General features: G+C 40.6%; 1 protein-coding gene across 1 annotated transcript in view; it reads left to right on the top strand.

Annotated features, from left to right (window-relative positions):
• LOC111146943 (coiled-coil domain containing 168) overlaps window positions 1-17,187 on the top strand; it is a 28,324-nt gene extending 11,137 nt beyond the window's left edge. The window contains exons 5-8 of the mRNA XM_022502691.1: window positions 394-5,471; window positions 5,589-10,242; window positions 10,291-14,591; window positions 14,688-17,187. Of these exons, the coding sequence (XP_022358399.1) occupies window positions 394-5,471; window positions 5,589-10,242; window positions 10,291-14,591; window positions 14,688-17,084 (16,430 nt within the window). The 3' untranslated portion in view covers window positions 17,085-17,187. The remainder of the gene's footprint in view (window positions 1-393; window positions 5,472-5,588; window positions 10,243-10,290; window positions 14,592-14,687) is intronic.
• The last annotated feature ends 578 nt before the right edge of the window (window positions 17,188-17,765 follow it).

The following is a 17,765-nucleotide window of genomic DNA, read 5'->3' as shown; positions in this document are numbered from 1 at the left end:
CATTAGAATTAAGAAGGAAGCATAGAACAGCAAGTCACAGATACAGAACTATCAGGGGGAAAAAGCCATCGGTTTTACATACGCTTAAAGGCACACAGAGCAAGGGACTGCAGTGCAATTTTAAAACAAAGATGAAAAATCCACAACAAAATAAAAACAGAGCGGATGCATTTCTCAGTGTCATTCAGTCCAACATGCCTATTTTGTCCAACACCAAAATGAGTAGCAGGTTGAATGTAGAGACAGATGCGCAGAGGATAGCAAGACTTGATTATATGCAGCCAATGCAAGACAAATTGCTAAATGGAAGAAAAGTGTGTTGCCCAGATTATATTGTGAGTACTTTAACTGACAGTGTGACAGATGAGAAAGAGGAGGAAGGGAAACATGAAACTTTACCAGGTCCAGAGAATAGCCGAGACTTTATATTCAGTGCATATCAGAGGAATTGTGACCTTGTCAAATCAGATGAGGAACTGAAACAACCGCGAAGTATAAATACTCAGGTACAACCACGAAAACATAGTTCACAAACTATTTTAGGTTCTGCTTCATGCCCCATATTGGATCAGTTTCGATTTGAAAAGCTGGAGAGTTATGCTAGGTTTTTACCTCCAAAGTCAGGGGGAGCAAAGATGGATGAAATCATTTTTTCTGCAAGAGAATACGGTGTCCCGTCTGATGCAAATCATCAAAAGGAAGACGCTGGTGGTATTGAAAAGAAAGACACAGTGACTTTTGATTTCCGCATTCCTGCTTTATCTACATTCAGAAGGAAGAAAAATTTTAAAAAATACTCAGGCACGAAAACTTTAGTGAATCTCAAATGCAGAATTTTAAAAGCAAAGAAACCGTCAGTTTCATACATATTCAGTATGAAGGGTGGTGCCGGCCCAAACCATAGAAAAGAATTGGGATATAACTCTACAGCCAAAATGGAAGAGATGGATCAAGGTGAAAAAGTGGCAGCTAAAATATATTCTTTCATGGATAGTACACCTGAGGTTAATATGTATAGCAAGACAGAAAGAGGAAAAGGTATGTTAGGAGAGAGAAGTCTCAGTTCTATACAAGTAAAGCAAGTCTTATCACCACAGGAAGAGGATATTATTTCAGATGACACTAAAGAGAACAGTCTTCAAGATGCAGAAGAAGAAAGTGAGCAGGAGCCATTAGAAGTAATTCTACAGCACAGCCAACACTTCGAATTCTGTTCAGGCCACAAGGAAGAACTTGGTTTTCATCAATCAGAAAACCAAGGAAGTGGGAGAATTCTGTTTGTTACTGAACAAGACATCTCACAACAAATGCTGCGTCCAGATTCAGTGCAGGGACAGAAGCCGAAGAAAAGCTACCAGACACAAAGTGGTGCAACATATACAGTAAGTTCACAGCTTCCTTTTCTAAAGTCAAAGAAATCACTAATTGATCAAGTTTTAATGGATCCTAAGTGTCCACTTAGGACAAGTGACCTAAGTGTTGGGAGTCATAAGGGGGAATTTTACAGTCATGATAAAGAGGAAAATGCAGAGTTTATAAAAGATCTACAAGCAAATGTCCTGGAGTCTTTGGTCATCTCCACACCTGGTCTATCTGAATCTAAACTGCAGAGAAAGACATTTACATGTACAGCCTTAAAAAATAAAATTAGTCCCAGATGTGTGATTATGAAGGCAAAGAAGACACCAGTTTCACCAATATTTAATATCTCAGGGAGTGGTTGTCTAAAAAACCTACGTCCAAAGACCCTGAAATCACAGATTATTGACTTGCTAATTCATATAAAATGCTCTGGGATCCTGGAAGATCTTATTGCAGAGAGAAGGAAAGGATTAGCGCAAGAATTACCAGCAACAAGTCTGGAGTCTTGGGATTTATCCACACTTGCTTTACCTGCATTAAAAAGAAAGAGAAGCAATTTAAAGTATATAGACAAGAGAAATAAAATGAGTCTTGAATGGGTAACTTCAAAGGCAAAGAAGGCAGTGATTTCCCAGACACTCACTATCACAAAACGTGGCACACCCAGCCATAGAAGGCAACTCACATGCAACTTCAAAATCATGATGAAACAAGGGAAACCCAGGGCAGACATGTGCCTAAAAGCCACCTCCTCTCCTGTTCCTGTTTTACTTGACGTGAAAATGCATAACAGAATTAAAGCAGAGTCTGATGTGTCCTGGAAAATGAGATTCAGTCACAAACTGCAACAGCAAGAGGAATCACCAGATGGAGAGAGAGCCTGCTATGCTGACTCCAGTGATCGGAGCCGCCGCGCCTCCAATGACACGACGGAGGTCAAACACCCGTGTGAAGAGGCAGCCCCGTGGAGTTCTGAACACCCCAGCTTCATTGCTGGTAAAATGAAGGAGATTTACGTTGTGAAGTCAGAACTAGAACTGAAGAACTCAGCAAAGATAAAAATCCCAGAACCACTTAACACAGCCCTGGAGCTGCAGCAACAAACATTTCTCACACAAAGTGTATTACAGTCTGTTTCTTGCTCTATTTTGAATTCCCTGCCCTTTGAGAAGCAACCAAAAAGAACAAAAACACAAAAAGGTTTACGATATGCAAAGGGTCCAAAGATTTTGTCTCCAGTGCTAGAGAAATCAATTCCTAAATCTTTAATTGTTACAGCACAGAGTGACATCCCAGCTGAAAGAGGCCCTAGAAAGGAACTTGCTAGATCTCCTGAGGAAAAGATAAGGTTGCGAAAGGATTTACAAGGGAGAACCCTAAAGGGCTTTGATTTCTCCCTGCCAGCGCCAACTGAATTTGAAGGTGGGAGAAATGCAGCACAAATCCCCAAGTCTAGAAATGGGAAGGCAAAAATGGCATCAATTTTAAAGACAATCAACATCGCTAGGTCTGGTGCTCTTAGTCATGGAAAGGAACAGGACGTCACCTTGGAAAACACGGCCAAAGAAACACCTCAAAGTACGTCAGATACAGTTTTGAATATCTTCCCTTCACCCACACCCATTTCACCTGCCATCAAAACACGTAAAAAAGTAAAAAAGAGAGACCTATTAAGAAATAAAAGCAGTATCATACAGCCAGAACAACATGAAGGGGAAAGACTCTGTCCCTATTCTTCTAATAAATGGAGCAGCTCAAGCAGCACATCAGAATCAAGATGGCAAAATAGAAAAGAAAGAGAGGGCGACCGAGTTTTATTTGAAGCAGGTCTACAATTCCTGTATAATACAGGAAGGAGAAAAGCTCAAAATATGCTTCTTACGGAGGAGGACGTGCAGCAACAAACACTGGTTTCAGAAAGTAAATTGGAAGCTACTTGTTCTCCTCCGATTCCATTTCAAACTGAGGAGCTGAGCAAGACTCTCCCACCACAAGAAGACATACCAAATGGAACAGGGCAAAAGATTCCATTTCCAAAATTAGGGAAAACAACGTTTGACTATTTAGTTGATGAAACAGAGCGTAGTACTGTGTCTGACGGGAGCCCTGCAAGGAAGCTAGATGTTCACATTGCAGTTTCCCTACAACCTGAAGAAGAAGAAGATGTCATAAAAACTCCAAAAGTAATGAAACACAGAGTTGATCAAAATATCTTACCTACCAAATCAGGGAACACAGTACTTGGAGATCCAGGTGATAAAAGGTCTGGAAGGAAGAAAAGTGGTCCCATTGCCAAGAAACATAGAATGCTGCAAAGAGATTTACTAACAACACCCACAGTATCTCTTTTATTTGACTCCGAAAGTCAGGAGAAGATATTAAAATTTCCAAGAAGGAAAAATCGTAGGGGTCCCAAATGTGTAACCATGAAGGCAAAGAAGCTTCTTTGTTCACAGGTGCTTAATATCACTGAGCATGATCATCTCTACTGTAGAAAGGAACAGGACCACAACTTAAAATCTATAATAAACGACATGCAACAGAATAAAAGCACAGCAAATGCATTTTTGTCTCCCATGCCTGTTTCAACTGATAACAAAATAGATATTGAAATGCATATCACATCAAAAGCAGAGGCGGGTCAACCAAGAGTAATACCATACAGCTGTACTTCTGCAGAGCTAGGGAAATCAGCATGTGATGGGGAAGTGTGGAAGGCCAACTCAACTGATCCACAAAACAGATCAAGCAACACAATGAAATTGAATGTGCACCATGAAAAGGAAGAGGAAAATATCCAAAAAATATTATCGGAATCAGTCCCACACTATAAGCAACACTTCAGTTTCAATGCCCATCATATGAAATATCCTGGTTCTTACCAATCAGAATCTGAACTGAATAATTTAGAAGTCAGAAGCACTTGGAATTTGTCTTGTGCAGAACAAAAAATGAGGCCAGAAAAACACTTTAGAGGAACTATTTTGAAGCCCATCTCTAGACACGTGATGAATTTTCAAGTTGAAAGAGTGAAAAAAAGTCTTCATACTCAAGAAGGAATTAAATGTATGGGAGGAAGAAAGACTCCATTTCCGAAAGCAAGGAAATCAGAGACTGGTTCAATACAATGTGATGTTCTCTGGGATGGAAATCCTAGGAGAAAATGCGATAGTTGTACTTTTGAGAAAAAGGCAAGGAATCAAAATGACTTCGTAAGAACAGTCTTAAAATATTCAGATTTCCCCAGCTTTGATTCATGTGAACCTAAAAGCCAGAGCTACACAGAGTTTTCAGGCAAGAAAAGTATAATAAATCCCAAGCATGTAACTTTGAAGGCAAAGAAACAACCAGTTTCACAGTTGCTTAATATCACAGGATGTTTTATAGGAAGCCATAGAAGGATGAAGGGGTGCAAATTTCAGTACAAGATGAAAGTGAGGCATTGGTTTGAAGGTGTGGGCGAGGCATCACTCCTTGCTGCTGTGGGAACTAAGATTCCACCACCCAAGTCAGTGACTGATAAACAATCCTTCGAAGCAACAGCAAGGGGCACTCTGTATAACAAAACACTTCACAGAAATCTGCATGGTCGTATTACAGAGGAAAAGGTAGAGTTACAGGAAAATTCAGCCACAACTTTCCTGGAGCCTATAGATTTCTTTTCGCCAATTTTATCTGACTCTGAAAGCCAGATAAGCACAGTACAATTATTAGAAGAGAAAATCACATTGAACCCCAGACGTTCAACTCTGAAGGAAAAGGAGCCAGCAGTTTCACAATTACTTAAAATCAGAGGGCGGTTTACCACAAAACGCAGGAAAAAACTTGGATCCAGTTTAAAAACCAAAATGCAACAGATACGTCAAGGTAAAAATGTGGCTGATACATTTCCAAATACCATGTACTTCACACCAGATACCTCTGACATTGAAAGACAAAATAGATTCAAAATAGGGATGGACAGAATATCAAGGTTTAGTCATGTACAACCAACACAAATGCAGTTGCCAGTTGAAGGGCTACTGATTTCACAACCACTTAATCCCACTGGTCATGCTGCTTTAAGCATTAATGAACAACAGGAAAAGAAGAGAGACAGAAAGAGAGAGAAGACTGCATTAAATGTGGACCTAAAATTTGTATATGAGTCTATGCCTATTTTATCACACATCACAATGGAGCAGTCACCTAGTACCTGGGGTATCTATGAAGACTCTTCTGAAAAGAGACATACCCTAAACAAAGCAGGTGCTAGTTCTGCTTATGCTTACACACCTATGCATCCTAAAATCATAAAACATAAAGCTAAGGCAAAAACAGCAGATGTGAAAAACACTGTGCATACCAAACGGATGAGACTGAAGGCAAAGAAGCCACCTGTCTCCCAGCTGTTTCATACTATAGGTTGTGGAACCAGAAGAAACAAAAAGGAACCGAGACATGAAATGAAGAAACAGAAGGAGTTCCAGCAAGATAAAACCATAGCAGATTTATTTCTGAACATTGTTTGTGATTCTGGATCTCTTTCATCTCAAATTAAACAATTTACAGAAGGAGAACGGGAGAAAGACAGGCCAAGTAAGCCGATTTACCTTCTTCCACAGGTAGAGCTGGTGAAGTCACTAAACAAAAGAAAAATGTCATCTTCAGAGTCCACTGATATAAAGAGTACTATATCAAGAAATATCAAAAGATTGAAACAGTGTATTAGAGAGCAAAAAGAAAAGGGCCAAATCGTTTTACTAGACATTCTCCCACAATGTAGAGATCAGTTAGTGATTAGCCAAGAAGTGAAGAAGGAGCTTGACCATGTGAAAATAGGAGTAGCTTTGAACAGAGAAGTCCACCGTGGTCTAGCTTCCCAGAAGAGGGAAATCAGTTACACTGGGTTAGACATCCCAAGAATCAGAACACATACAGAATATGAATTCCTTGTTGCACGAAGAGCAAAGCACAAAGATGCAGACGTAGTTGAACATTCAGTTTCAGTTCCAGGGGGAAGAAGAGTATCCAAGAAAACCAATGTTTCAGTAAATTCAAAAGGACAGAATATATTTCTTAAAGAGTTGGATGCTTCTCAACAGATGACTCGCAAGGAGAAAGAATTCCAGAAACAAGGAAGTATTTCACGGACAATTTGGGGATCTTTTGTCTTCTCCATTATGGAACCTCCTCATCTGAAAAACACAGGAAAGGTAGCTGAGGAAGATACGTCCACTAACAAAAGGACTATTTCACATCTATTGAGAAGAGAAGACATAAAAGAAACTGATAACTCACGAGCTTCAAAAGGACAGAAGTTTCTTTGCACCAATCTGCAGGTCTGGCAAACTATGTCTGCAGTGCAGAAAGAAGAGGGGAAACCAGATGGCATTCCTGTAAGTATTATGGATTCTGTGTCGCATCCAAATAGAGAGCGTCTTCAGGTAACACAGGCAATAAATACAAAGAAAGAAGACATAAGCACTCCTATAAGTTTACATGTAAATCCATGGAGAAAAGAGCAATCAAAGTTAATGAATATTCCATTAAGATTAAATGGATGGAAAATGACTTTTTCTGAAAAACTGAGGGCGAAGCAATTCCATAGTTCTAACCAGAATAAAGAAAATATTCTGGAATCCGTTTCTTCTTGCATATTGGATCAACTCTATAATGGAAAGCGAAAGAAAAAAGTCTCAGCAAAAGGAATGAGTTCAAAAGTTTCGAGTTCAGTGGTAGACAAAGCATTGAATGAAGTAGATACTCCAGTAGATCAACCTTATATTAACTTGCATAACAGAAGAAGAAAGGAACATCAAAAAGAGAGTACATGCGAGGTTCTCCAAACATCAGTTTCTCATTCCTCGATGGATGTACTTCAGATTAAGTTGCCATGTGTAAAAAAAACATTGAAGGCTCCAACATACCACAATGCAAATACAGAAGGGATTGGCTTGCATGTGGAGGGAAATGAAGAGCATCCAGAATGTATACATCATACTTCTCCAAAGTCTGCATCTCACTCTTCGAGGGATGTATTTCAGAGTAAGACACCATCTGAAAAGAAGGCATCAGAAGAAGTAGTTAGCACTGTGGATTACATTCCAAGTACAGAAAAAATTAGCTCACTCTTTACAGAAAAAGAGACCAAGGTGCAGACAGATAAATGTAAATCAGCTATAAAACTGTCAAGCTTGTGTACTTCCTTACCGTCTCTATCACATACTAATGTGGATTCGAGAATAAAAGTAGGGCAAGAGAAGTCAGGAATACCAAGGAGCTGCCTTCCACTGCTAAAGCACCAGGTATCACCAAATGTAAGGAAAACTTCATTTGCAGAGTCCATTAATAGAGGTAGCTTAAGCAATGTAAGAGAATCAGAACATTTGCCACAGGGAAAAAAGGAAGATGGAAAAAATGTAGGATATGTGAGAGACATAATGGGTGTCAAATGTGTCGCTTTTAAAGGAAAGAAAACACCTTTTAAACACACACTGCATGGAAAAGAACCACAGTGGAACAACAAAGAACAAGAGGAAACAATGCAGAAAGATAAAAGCGATCTAGAGATAGTTCAGAGCAAATGCCATGCTTCCATTCCTCCTCCACCTCGTGTGGAATGGGATCCTGAGATAGAACAGGTGCTCTTGCGAGGGATTGCAAGATTTTGTCTTCCATCACTGCCGCTCCAGAAATTATCAGATGCAATGGGAATATGCGAGGAACCGGCTGATGATATTTTAAGCAGTATAAGAAAGGCAAAATACGTGCCACAGAAAGATAGAGGGGAAGTGGCCTTGGAAGCAATCAGGCATCCCAAAAGAATAGTTTTGAAGGCAAAACAGAGTTCAGTTACACAGGAATTACAGTTGGACATCAAAGAAAAAGTGAAAGAGATGGAGAAAGATAAAGATAAACAAGTTGGGATTTGGAGCAAATCTTGTGTTTCCATCTCTATTCCTCCTGACTCAGAAGTGGACACAAGAATAGGAGAGGAAGATGCCTTGCTAATAGAAGCAAGATCTTCTTTCCTACAAACAGAACTCCAGGAGTCCTCAGATACAGGAAAAAAAGCATATAAACAGGCTATTTATGGTGATACCTCAAACAGTGTAAAAGAAGCCAAGGAACATGATATACTGCAGGAAGAAGAGGAGGGAGTAAAAATGATTAAAGTCATACTTTGGAGGAAAAAGAAATCAATTTTACAGGAAATCCAGCTGGACATCAAAGAGCAAGAAGAGAAGAGACAAAAAATTAAAAGTGAGCCAAATGTCCTTGTGACCAATACTAGCACTTGCGTACCTGCTCCTTCTCATTTACAAGTGGATACAAAAATAAAAAAAGCAGACTATGTAACTGAAGTAACAAGATACTCTCTTCCAGCACTGTCACAGCAGAAATCATCAGATGCAGTGAAAAAAGCAAATGAAAAGTCCACTGATGGTGATCTCACAAGTGATGTACAAGAAGCAAAAGAACATACACCACAGAAAGAAGAGACTAAGGCAGAGAAATCAGCCAAGAGAGACATGATGCACCCAAAAGGTGAAGATGTAGAAAGAAAGAAAGCACTAGTACAGGACATACCGTTGAATCTTAAAGAGCCCGTGAAAGAGGATCCAGAAAGCGAAGAGCAGGGGAAAGTGGATGGAGGAGGTAAATGTGAACAAGAAGTAGTTCTGCCCACAAGCTGGGCTTCTGAATCTTCTCTAACTCACCATGAATTGAACACAGGAATAGAAGGAGAAGAAGACAGGCAAGGGATAACAAGATCTGCTGTTTCAGAGCTCCAGCTACAGAAGTCATCTGATGCAGGGAAAAGAGTGTATGCAGAGTCAGCTGGAGATGACATTTCTAATGATGTCAGTGTAGTACCAGAGTATGAGCCACAGGAAGGAGAAGATAGAAGAAAAATAGTAAATATAAAATACATAATGTATCCCAAAGGCACAACTTCCAAGGCAAAGGTATTACCACTTCCACATGTACTCAACACCTCTGGGGGTTGTGACCGCCGAATTACAGAAGTACAGACAAGCGTGAAAGAAAAATCAAGATACATACAAGAAAGAAGTGAGCTAGATAAGGTTCTGACAAGACCCTCTCCGCCTCAGTTTAAATTAAACAAAGGTATAGAAGGCAAGGAAGAGAAACGAGTAACAAGACCCTTTCTCCCACCCTCATGGCAAAGGGAATCATCAAATGCAGAGAAATTGAAATATACAGTACTACCTTTGAATGCTATTTCAAACGATTCGAAAAGAACAAAATACATGACACAGAGAGAAGAGGATGAAAAGAATACTTTTGAGAAAGACATAATGCATTCCAAGTATATAGCTCTGAGGGCAAAGAAATCACCCCTTTCCCTTATACTCAAAACAAAGAAACTGCAAGTGAACATCAAAGAACAAGTGAAAGTGGGACAAGAAGATAACAAGGAAACCGTTGTGCTTCTGAGCAAAATTCATCCTTTTCTCACTTCCTCAACTCATCTTAAGTGGGACACAAAAGAGGGGGAACACGAGCCAGAAGTAATAAGAAATGATGCGCCATATCTTGAGCTCCAAGAATCGTCGCCCCCAGGGCAAATAGCATCTACAGAGTCCCCTGGTATCCATGTGAAGAAGGGAGCACAATGCCCACAACAGGCAGAAAGGGACAGAGTACAAACAGAAGCCATGAATGACTCAATGCAGCCTCAGGGCTCAGATTTTAAGACAAAGACATCACCACCTCCTCATGAATTCAGTGTCACTGAGCACAGTGCTTCGAACGAGAGAGAGGACCCTCAGTGTATAAAGGAGAAAGTAGAAGAGGAGCAGCAAAGAATGGGAGATCCCGACGTGGCTCTGACAAAAACTCCTCCTTCCACACCTTCTCCATCTTACCACAGCTTGGACACAAGAACCAAAGTAGACAAAGACTTGCTTGCAATTACAGGATTCTCTCCTCCACAACTGCTGTGCCCCAAGTCATGTGCAGGAAAAACCAGATATGCAGATTCCAGTGAAAGCACTAGATCATGTAATATAGTAATAAAAGCTTATCAACATGTGCCAAAAACAGACGTAAAGGACAGAGTAAAAATAAAAGGTGGGAAAGGTAGAAGATTCCCCCAAATAATTACCTTGACAGCAGAGACAACCCCATTTCCACATCTACCCAGTAGAAAGAGGCTACCTTTGAACATTAAAGAGCAAGGAAAAGAAGTGCCAGAAGACAAAAGTGAACCAGAAGTGGTTCTGAAGGAAACCTATGCCTCCTTACCTTCTCCATCTTATCCGAAATGGGACACAAGGATGAATGAAAAGGAAGACACATTAAGAATAACACAATCCTGTTTTCCACCACCAAAGATTCAAGATCCATTCAGTTCAGGCAAAAAGCCATATATTAAGTCATTTGATGTTTGTGGGTTAAAAGAGAAGGACAGACTCAAAACAGATACTGAAAACAAAGTGGTCCCAACACCTATGGCTATGAGGGTAAAGGAATTACCACTTTCATCTGTACCTGATACCAAAAAATTGCAGTGGAAATTTAAAAAGCGAGAGAGAAAGGTGCAGAAAGATGAAAAGGACCTAGCTACACATCTGGAGAACATTTGTACTTCTTTACTTACTCTACCATACCTTAAATTTGGTTCAAGAGGAGGAGAGGGGTACATGATGAGAATTACAAAACTGCCTCTCCCACACCTACCGTCCAGGGAATCACAAGATGCAGTGAAAACAGCATATGCAGAAACAACTGATGGAGAACTTTCAGATGCTGTAGAAAAATGGAAAGAAGACGCATTACAGAAAGAAGTGAGGGATAGAGAGAAAAACATGGATATGAATAGTAGAGTGGATCCCAATGATAGGTATTTAAAAGCAAAGAAATCGCCTCATTTACTTAGATACAATCTAAGTGACCTTCGATGGAAAACCAAAAAGCAAGAGGGAATGGCTCAGGAAGGTCGGCTTGAGCCAGGTGCGGCGAAGCTGACTAAGACTTGTACTTGCCGAGCTTCTCTCCTTCACTTCAGCACAAATACCAGAGATGAGGAAAGGAGAATGCCGACATTCACGACACGCTCTTTTTCCTCAGGCAGCTCCCAGGAATCATCAGATTCTAAGGACAGGGAATGCACAGAGCCCATTACCAGTGATATTTTGATCAGTCCACGAAAAGGAGAGCATCATATGCCCCAGAGAAAGGAAAAGGATGGAGCAGATAGAGTAAACCTCGGGTTTCCCAAACATCAAGAAAAGAAGATGCAGGAAAGCGAAGATGAACCAGGTGTGGTTGTGTCCGGCTCTTCCTCTTCATTATCATCTCTCCTTCACCTGCAGCTGGATAAGGAAATTCAGGTAGGTGATGAAGTGCTGGGACCTGCAAGGTCTGTTGCGGAGAGAGAATCAAATACCAGGGAAGTAGTACATACAGAAGCAATCCATGGTGACGGCATTACAGACGGTCAAAACGAGAAACAACTTGTGCCTCGGGAAGAGGAGCAGGACAGAGAAAAAACAACAGATATGAGAAATAGGACACAGATCACAGATATAAGTTTGAAGTCCAGGAAATCACCTCCTTCACTTACGCTCCACAGAACAGAATTGCATCTGAACATTGGAGGGCAAGAACAAAAGAAACATGAATGTCCAGGTAAACCAGCCCGTACAGTGCTAAGAAAAATTTATGTTTCCAAACCTCCAGCTGAACTCACACTGGATAAAGGTATACAAGTAGATGAAGGTAGGCTTAGAATTCAAAGACCCTCTCTAATTCCAAAAATGCTTTCAGCAGTATCAGATAGAAAGAGGAGAGCAGATATAGGGGCAATTTGTGCTGTGAGTGAAAGAGAAAACAAACACATGTCACAGAAAGAAAATAAGCGTGAAGTGAAAACAGTAGATATGATGATCAGGATGCATCACAAGGAGGCCCGGATCTCGTCAATTTCACACATCTTTAACACAAAGGAATTTGTGTTGAATATTAAAGAGCTAAAGGAAAATGTGTACAAAGGTAAAGATGAGCTACCTGTGGTTTTGACAAGGACCTTTTTTTCTGTTCCATCAGCCCCTCCCCTTTCTCTAGACTCAGGGAGCAAAATAGACAAAGATGTGCCAGGATTTGCAGGATCCTCTCCTGCACAGCAAGATGTCCAGGAATCCTCAGGTATCCAGAAAACAGGAATTACAGAGGTAGTTGCTGGTGATGGTGAAATTGTTAAAAAAGCAGAACACTCCGTACCCCAGGAAGAGGCAGTGCAACAGTGGGCCTCAAACTTTCTGATCAGTGTACGGCGAAGGAATGATCCTCCACGAGTCAAATCCGAAGGAGATTTGAGTCAGTTAGTTTTAAATTCACAGCATGAGGATGTTTATTTAACAGGATTTGGTACAAGAAGTGGGAAAAGGCTGGAGTATTTCTTTACAGGGCAAGAGGTTCAGCCAGAAAAATACAAAACAGAAACTTTCACTACATTTCTTTCCTACCCAACCAGGGAGCCCACTAAAATTGGAAATCTGAAGAAACAAACTGAAATAGTGGATAACTTAAACCATAAAATGAGTCCTAAGGTTTTAGTTTCACCACCAAGGAAAATATCCAAGGAAATATATATTACATTTGGTGCCCCTGTAAGTGCAAAAGGATTTTCTGTTTCAGAGCAAGTTGCCCACCAACAAAAAACTTTATCAAAAGCATCTCCAGGATCTGCAGATTCATATAAATTGGATAAGCCAGAGAATGATATACACAATAATGATAAAGGGAGCAAAATGCTCTCTCCCAGAGTCTCAGCCGCACAGACAAAAGGATTACTTGAGAAGACGAGAATCACAGAGACAGATGCCTCCCCAGGTATAGAGGAACAAGAGATTGTTGTGAAAAAGCAAGTGGTGCTACAGTCAGAGAGTGGACATAAGACCTGGCTGGACTCCAGCTTTTCTCTTAAGTTCCCATTTCAAAGTGGAAGGCAGAAGGCACCATTGGAAACAGATGTATGCAAGGAAACTATAGTGTACCCTAGAATACAAATACTACCAGGAATACACGTGGATATTACAGTGTTTGATACCATAGGAGGGAAAAGAGAGCAGGGATTGCCAGTTCCAGAACAAGAGGAATGTATTCTAGACTCACTCCAGGAGTCTCTTTCTTCCCACTGGACTTTTCCACTTCAGTCTGGAGACCTGGAGGGAAAAAATAAGACGGACACAAGCACTACTGTAAATCTGGAGCAAAAAACATCAGAAGTGGAAGAAGGGGAATTAAAAATAGACAGAAACATAGCTATCCGCCTGGCAGTGGACAAAACAGAAACGCATAAACACACCATGGTCAAGCTGGAGGAGAACAAGAAAAGGGACACAAGCAATACCGTAAACCTGAACATTGCATCTCTAAAGGCACAGAAATCTCAAATTAACACTCAGGTGATAACTCATATAGCGAACAGCTGCCCAAATAGGCAAAAACATAAAAAGGAGCTAGAAGTCTCGGATGCAAAACAAAATATTCAGCCACAGAAATTGTTTCAAAAACATGTTCTGGATTCATTTTATGCCTATATTCCTCTTTCTCTCAAAGTTAAAGGCTGGAAAGGCAGATTGACAGTAGCAGATTTGAAAAGAGAATTGAGCCCCAAATATTTAACCATGAAAATCCCAAATCATCCAATTTCACAGATTCTTAACAACACGGGACGTGGCACTCCAAGCAAGAGAAAGAAATTAGAGTATGACTTGAAGAAACCAAAGAAAATAGTTTTGCAGAGTGAAGATGCCTCGGGAATATTTATCAGAAATCTTTCTATTTCCGCAATGAGTTCATCTCAGACAGAAGAAATAGTAGACTCTGAAACAAATCGAGGAAGAAAAAAGATACTCTGTCTCTCTGAATTCCAGCAGAAATCACCAAACACTCAGGGGAACAGCTCGAGCACTGTAAAAGAAGGGGACCAGCATTTTATAAACACAGCTCCACAGGATTCCCAGCCCTTTGTGGTGGAGGGGCAACGAAAGCAAAAACTCCCCAGTGTCAAAACAGAAGCAAATCTCCGCAGCAAAACAAAAAAAAAGATTTTCCTTCCACAAACAAAAGAAGAAAGGGTTGTTCCAGGGCATGACAGTTCAAGGACCATGAAAGAACCTGACTTGCTTATGACTGAAGATGAAGAAAAGGCACCCAAACCCATTCTGACACCAACAGAGGGTCTACTCATGTCTGACCATCCGAAGGACAATGTGGACACCCACATGGAGAATACTCTAATTATGATTATTTCCCCTCCAGGACTAGAAGTACCACAACATGGGATTCAGCCATTCAAAACCATGGAGAGTGGCTTACCCCCTCAACAGGGCGGGCAGAGCAAACCCATCCAGGACGCAACCACACAAAAGGTCCAGCAACAAAAAACTTTTCCAGGAATTGGGCCTATAGCATCCCAAGTTAAAAGTAATGAAATAGAAGGAGTGGCACATAGTATAAGTACAGAAAGTTTACTTCCTCTTTTTGAAGCAATTAAGAGTGTCTTTGAATCCCAGATAAAAATCATCCATGACAAAATTTGTGAAGATATACTGGAAAAGGTAAAAGCCCCAAAACCCGATGATTGGAAGTCACCGCCACATGCAGGGAGCCCAGAAACAACATCCACAAGGACACCTCCCAAAGTGCAGCCAAAGCCCATTTTAAAACGTTTTACTCCCAAAGAAAACAATAAGCTCATTAATCATTTTGAGTCAAAATCATTTGAAATAAAACTGAATCTGATACCAGAGATGGCAAAACAATCCTTCCAAAAGTTTAACTTTTATCTAAAACAGTCTGTTTCAGAAGATAACCGTTGGAAGCTATATCCAAGACATAAAAAAATATGCTTTGTGTCTCTAGAAGGGATTGATAGTATAGAACTTAACTTAAAACAGAAATACACCAAGGATTCACTGCCTGTCAGGGGTATGAAGACATTGATTGTCAGTGTTTCCAGGGATAGCAAAGAGATCATTACAAAGTTGAAGAGTATTAGTAAGCTAGAAAGTAGAGCGTCTTCAGTGACTTCTGCTAAGCAGATGCCATTGCCTCATATTCTTCAGAACTACTCAGTAGAAGAAGAAGACAAACTGCGCATACACTTTTCTATGAAAACACTGGAGATTCAAATGAAAGCCTTTCCCAGAATTGTAAGAGAATCTTATGCAATGGCCAGGCCTCAGAATATAAGGAAACCTTTATCTAAATGTATTCATTCTGGTTTCAAAGTACCAAAACGAAAAAACAGAATTTTGTTACTTTTTGATGAAAAGTCTCTTCATCAAATAGATCTTGATTTACAATACAAATACCTTCGTTTTCTCCTGGGGCTTCCGGTCAGACATATATTCCCCAAACCAGCTGCACTTCCCAAACATACTCTTAAGTTAAACACGGTAGCAATATGTGAGAATATAGGTAACAGGGGAGAAAGTGATGGTGGTCTCTGCATTGATAAAGAACTGTTAGAACAGCACATCTCTTTCAAGAAGCAAAGTCCTCATGAAAACTCAAAATTGAGAAAATTCCTGGAGCCACCCCTTGTGTGTGCTCCTGACCCCAATCAACAAGGCACAGTGGCGAGAGATACTACAGCTCTTTCAAAGTTAAAATCTCACAGGACTCTGGAAAAAGATAAACAATGTCATGTATGGTTTCAAGAAACAGATACATCCAAATCTTTTGATTCGAAGACTCAGGAAAGCACTCCCAGTTTAGTTGATTCCCGTTCAACTCAGATTTCTGATGATTTTACCCAGAGTCAGACAAATATTGAGAGTCCAGCCAACTTGGAGGAATGCTTAGCTCTTGAAGCACGTGAGAGTGAAGAATGTATGTTTTTAGGAGCCAACCCTTATTTAAGTCAGGAATCACGAAACATTCTATTTGAATTACAGAAAGGCATTCCTTTGGAAAATCTGTACGAGATGAAAAAAAGGAAAACTAATTTGAAACCATTGTACAGGGAAGATTCGGGTTCCCAGCGTGTAAGAGTCTGTAGAAAACACTCCTCAGTCGTCACACCTTCCTGTGAATCCCACAAAAGCAGGAAATATAGGTTGTCCTCTAAAATGCCATCTCCTGACTGGTTGTGCCAAGGTTCATTAAATGCTATAGAAGTTCCGTCTAGATCATCTTCTGTTCCATTCAGTGGAGAGAAGTCTTCAAGGACTACAAGGTGCAGAACCAACCAATCTTTAGCTCCCTTAACAGAATCAAATATCAAATTACATCTTGCAAAAGGCCAAGGCAAACCTCACAGGCATATGGAAAGCAAAGAAGGAAAGAAAGCCAAAATTGATTTATTTAGAAAGAACAACATTCATTGGGACTGTGATTACAGTTGTACACAGAATAAAGAGAAACGCACGAGAAAGAAGAAAGTCCATAATTATGAGTCAGAAAGACCAAATTACTGCCCAAGCAAACCTAAGTTACCATCAAAGCTTCCTCAAGAGGATATCAACTTTCATTTCGAAAGAAGACAAACCCAGCCATTTTTTTATGCCTGTATACCAGCAGACTCACTGGAGATTGTGCCCCAAACCATTCGCTGGACTATTCCCCCAAGAACTTTACGGAAAACAAACTTCAGAGTTCCTCTGGTGGCAAAGCTTTCAAGTTCTTTCAATATATGGACTTCACCCAAGAAGATTTTGGAGTCCCTCCTGGAGTCCTTCAGTCCAGTTTGTCCAAATTGATATTAGCACATCTAGAGTCATCTGAAGTGGAAAACTGGTTGCTATTGTGTTATTCTGTGAAAAATAAAACCACATAAAGTCAAATGGTTTCCTCATGAACTGTTTTCTAAACTGATATATTTTATTTCTGCAGTAAATTTGCACAATTTTTCTGGAGGACAGGATGGAAGAGCAGATGACTTTGGGCTTGATCCCACCATGTGGTGGGATCTCCTTTTAGTTTAAGCTGCCTCCTCGTAATCCCACAGGAGAGGAGCAGAGACGAAGAAGCCCTCTTTCCATCCCACATGATGACTGAGGGTGCGTCTGGAGAAAGGGACCCTGTAAATGAGATTGGGAGAGAGTGACCAGAAAGTTGGGAGGGCATAGAAACCAAAGGGAGAGAGTTTTAAACAGCAGTGAGAGTTCAACAATGTCAAAGGTTACAAAACACAGGTGTAAGTATTGGTTTTGAGGGACCATATTCCTATGATGATTTTGTCCTCCTTTTGGACCTGAGCGGCAGCTCATTGGCCTGCACCTGATCACCGTCTGCCACTGCTGGGTCACCTGGTCATTTCAGGACCTCAGTCCGGAGCACCTGCCGCTGTGCAGGAACGTCCTCTGAGGGGCAAAAAGTCATCCTGCAGAACTACCAGGGGAAGGGAGACTGCCTCCCAGTGTACCTGCACGACCTGTCTG

The sequence above is a fragment of the Enhydra lutris genome, unplaced genomic scaffold (genome assembly GCF_002288905.1).
Source record: "Enhydra lutris kenyoni isolate GAN:26980312 unplaced genomic scaffold, ASM228890v2 scaffoldscaffold15, whole genome shotgun sequence".
Classification (NCBI taxonomy): Eukaryota; Metazoa; Chordata; class Mammalia; order Carnivora; family Mustelidae; genus Enhydra; species Enhydra lutris.
This window is presented reverse-complemented; position numbering and strand designations above follow the sequence as displayed.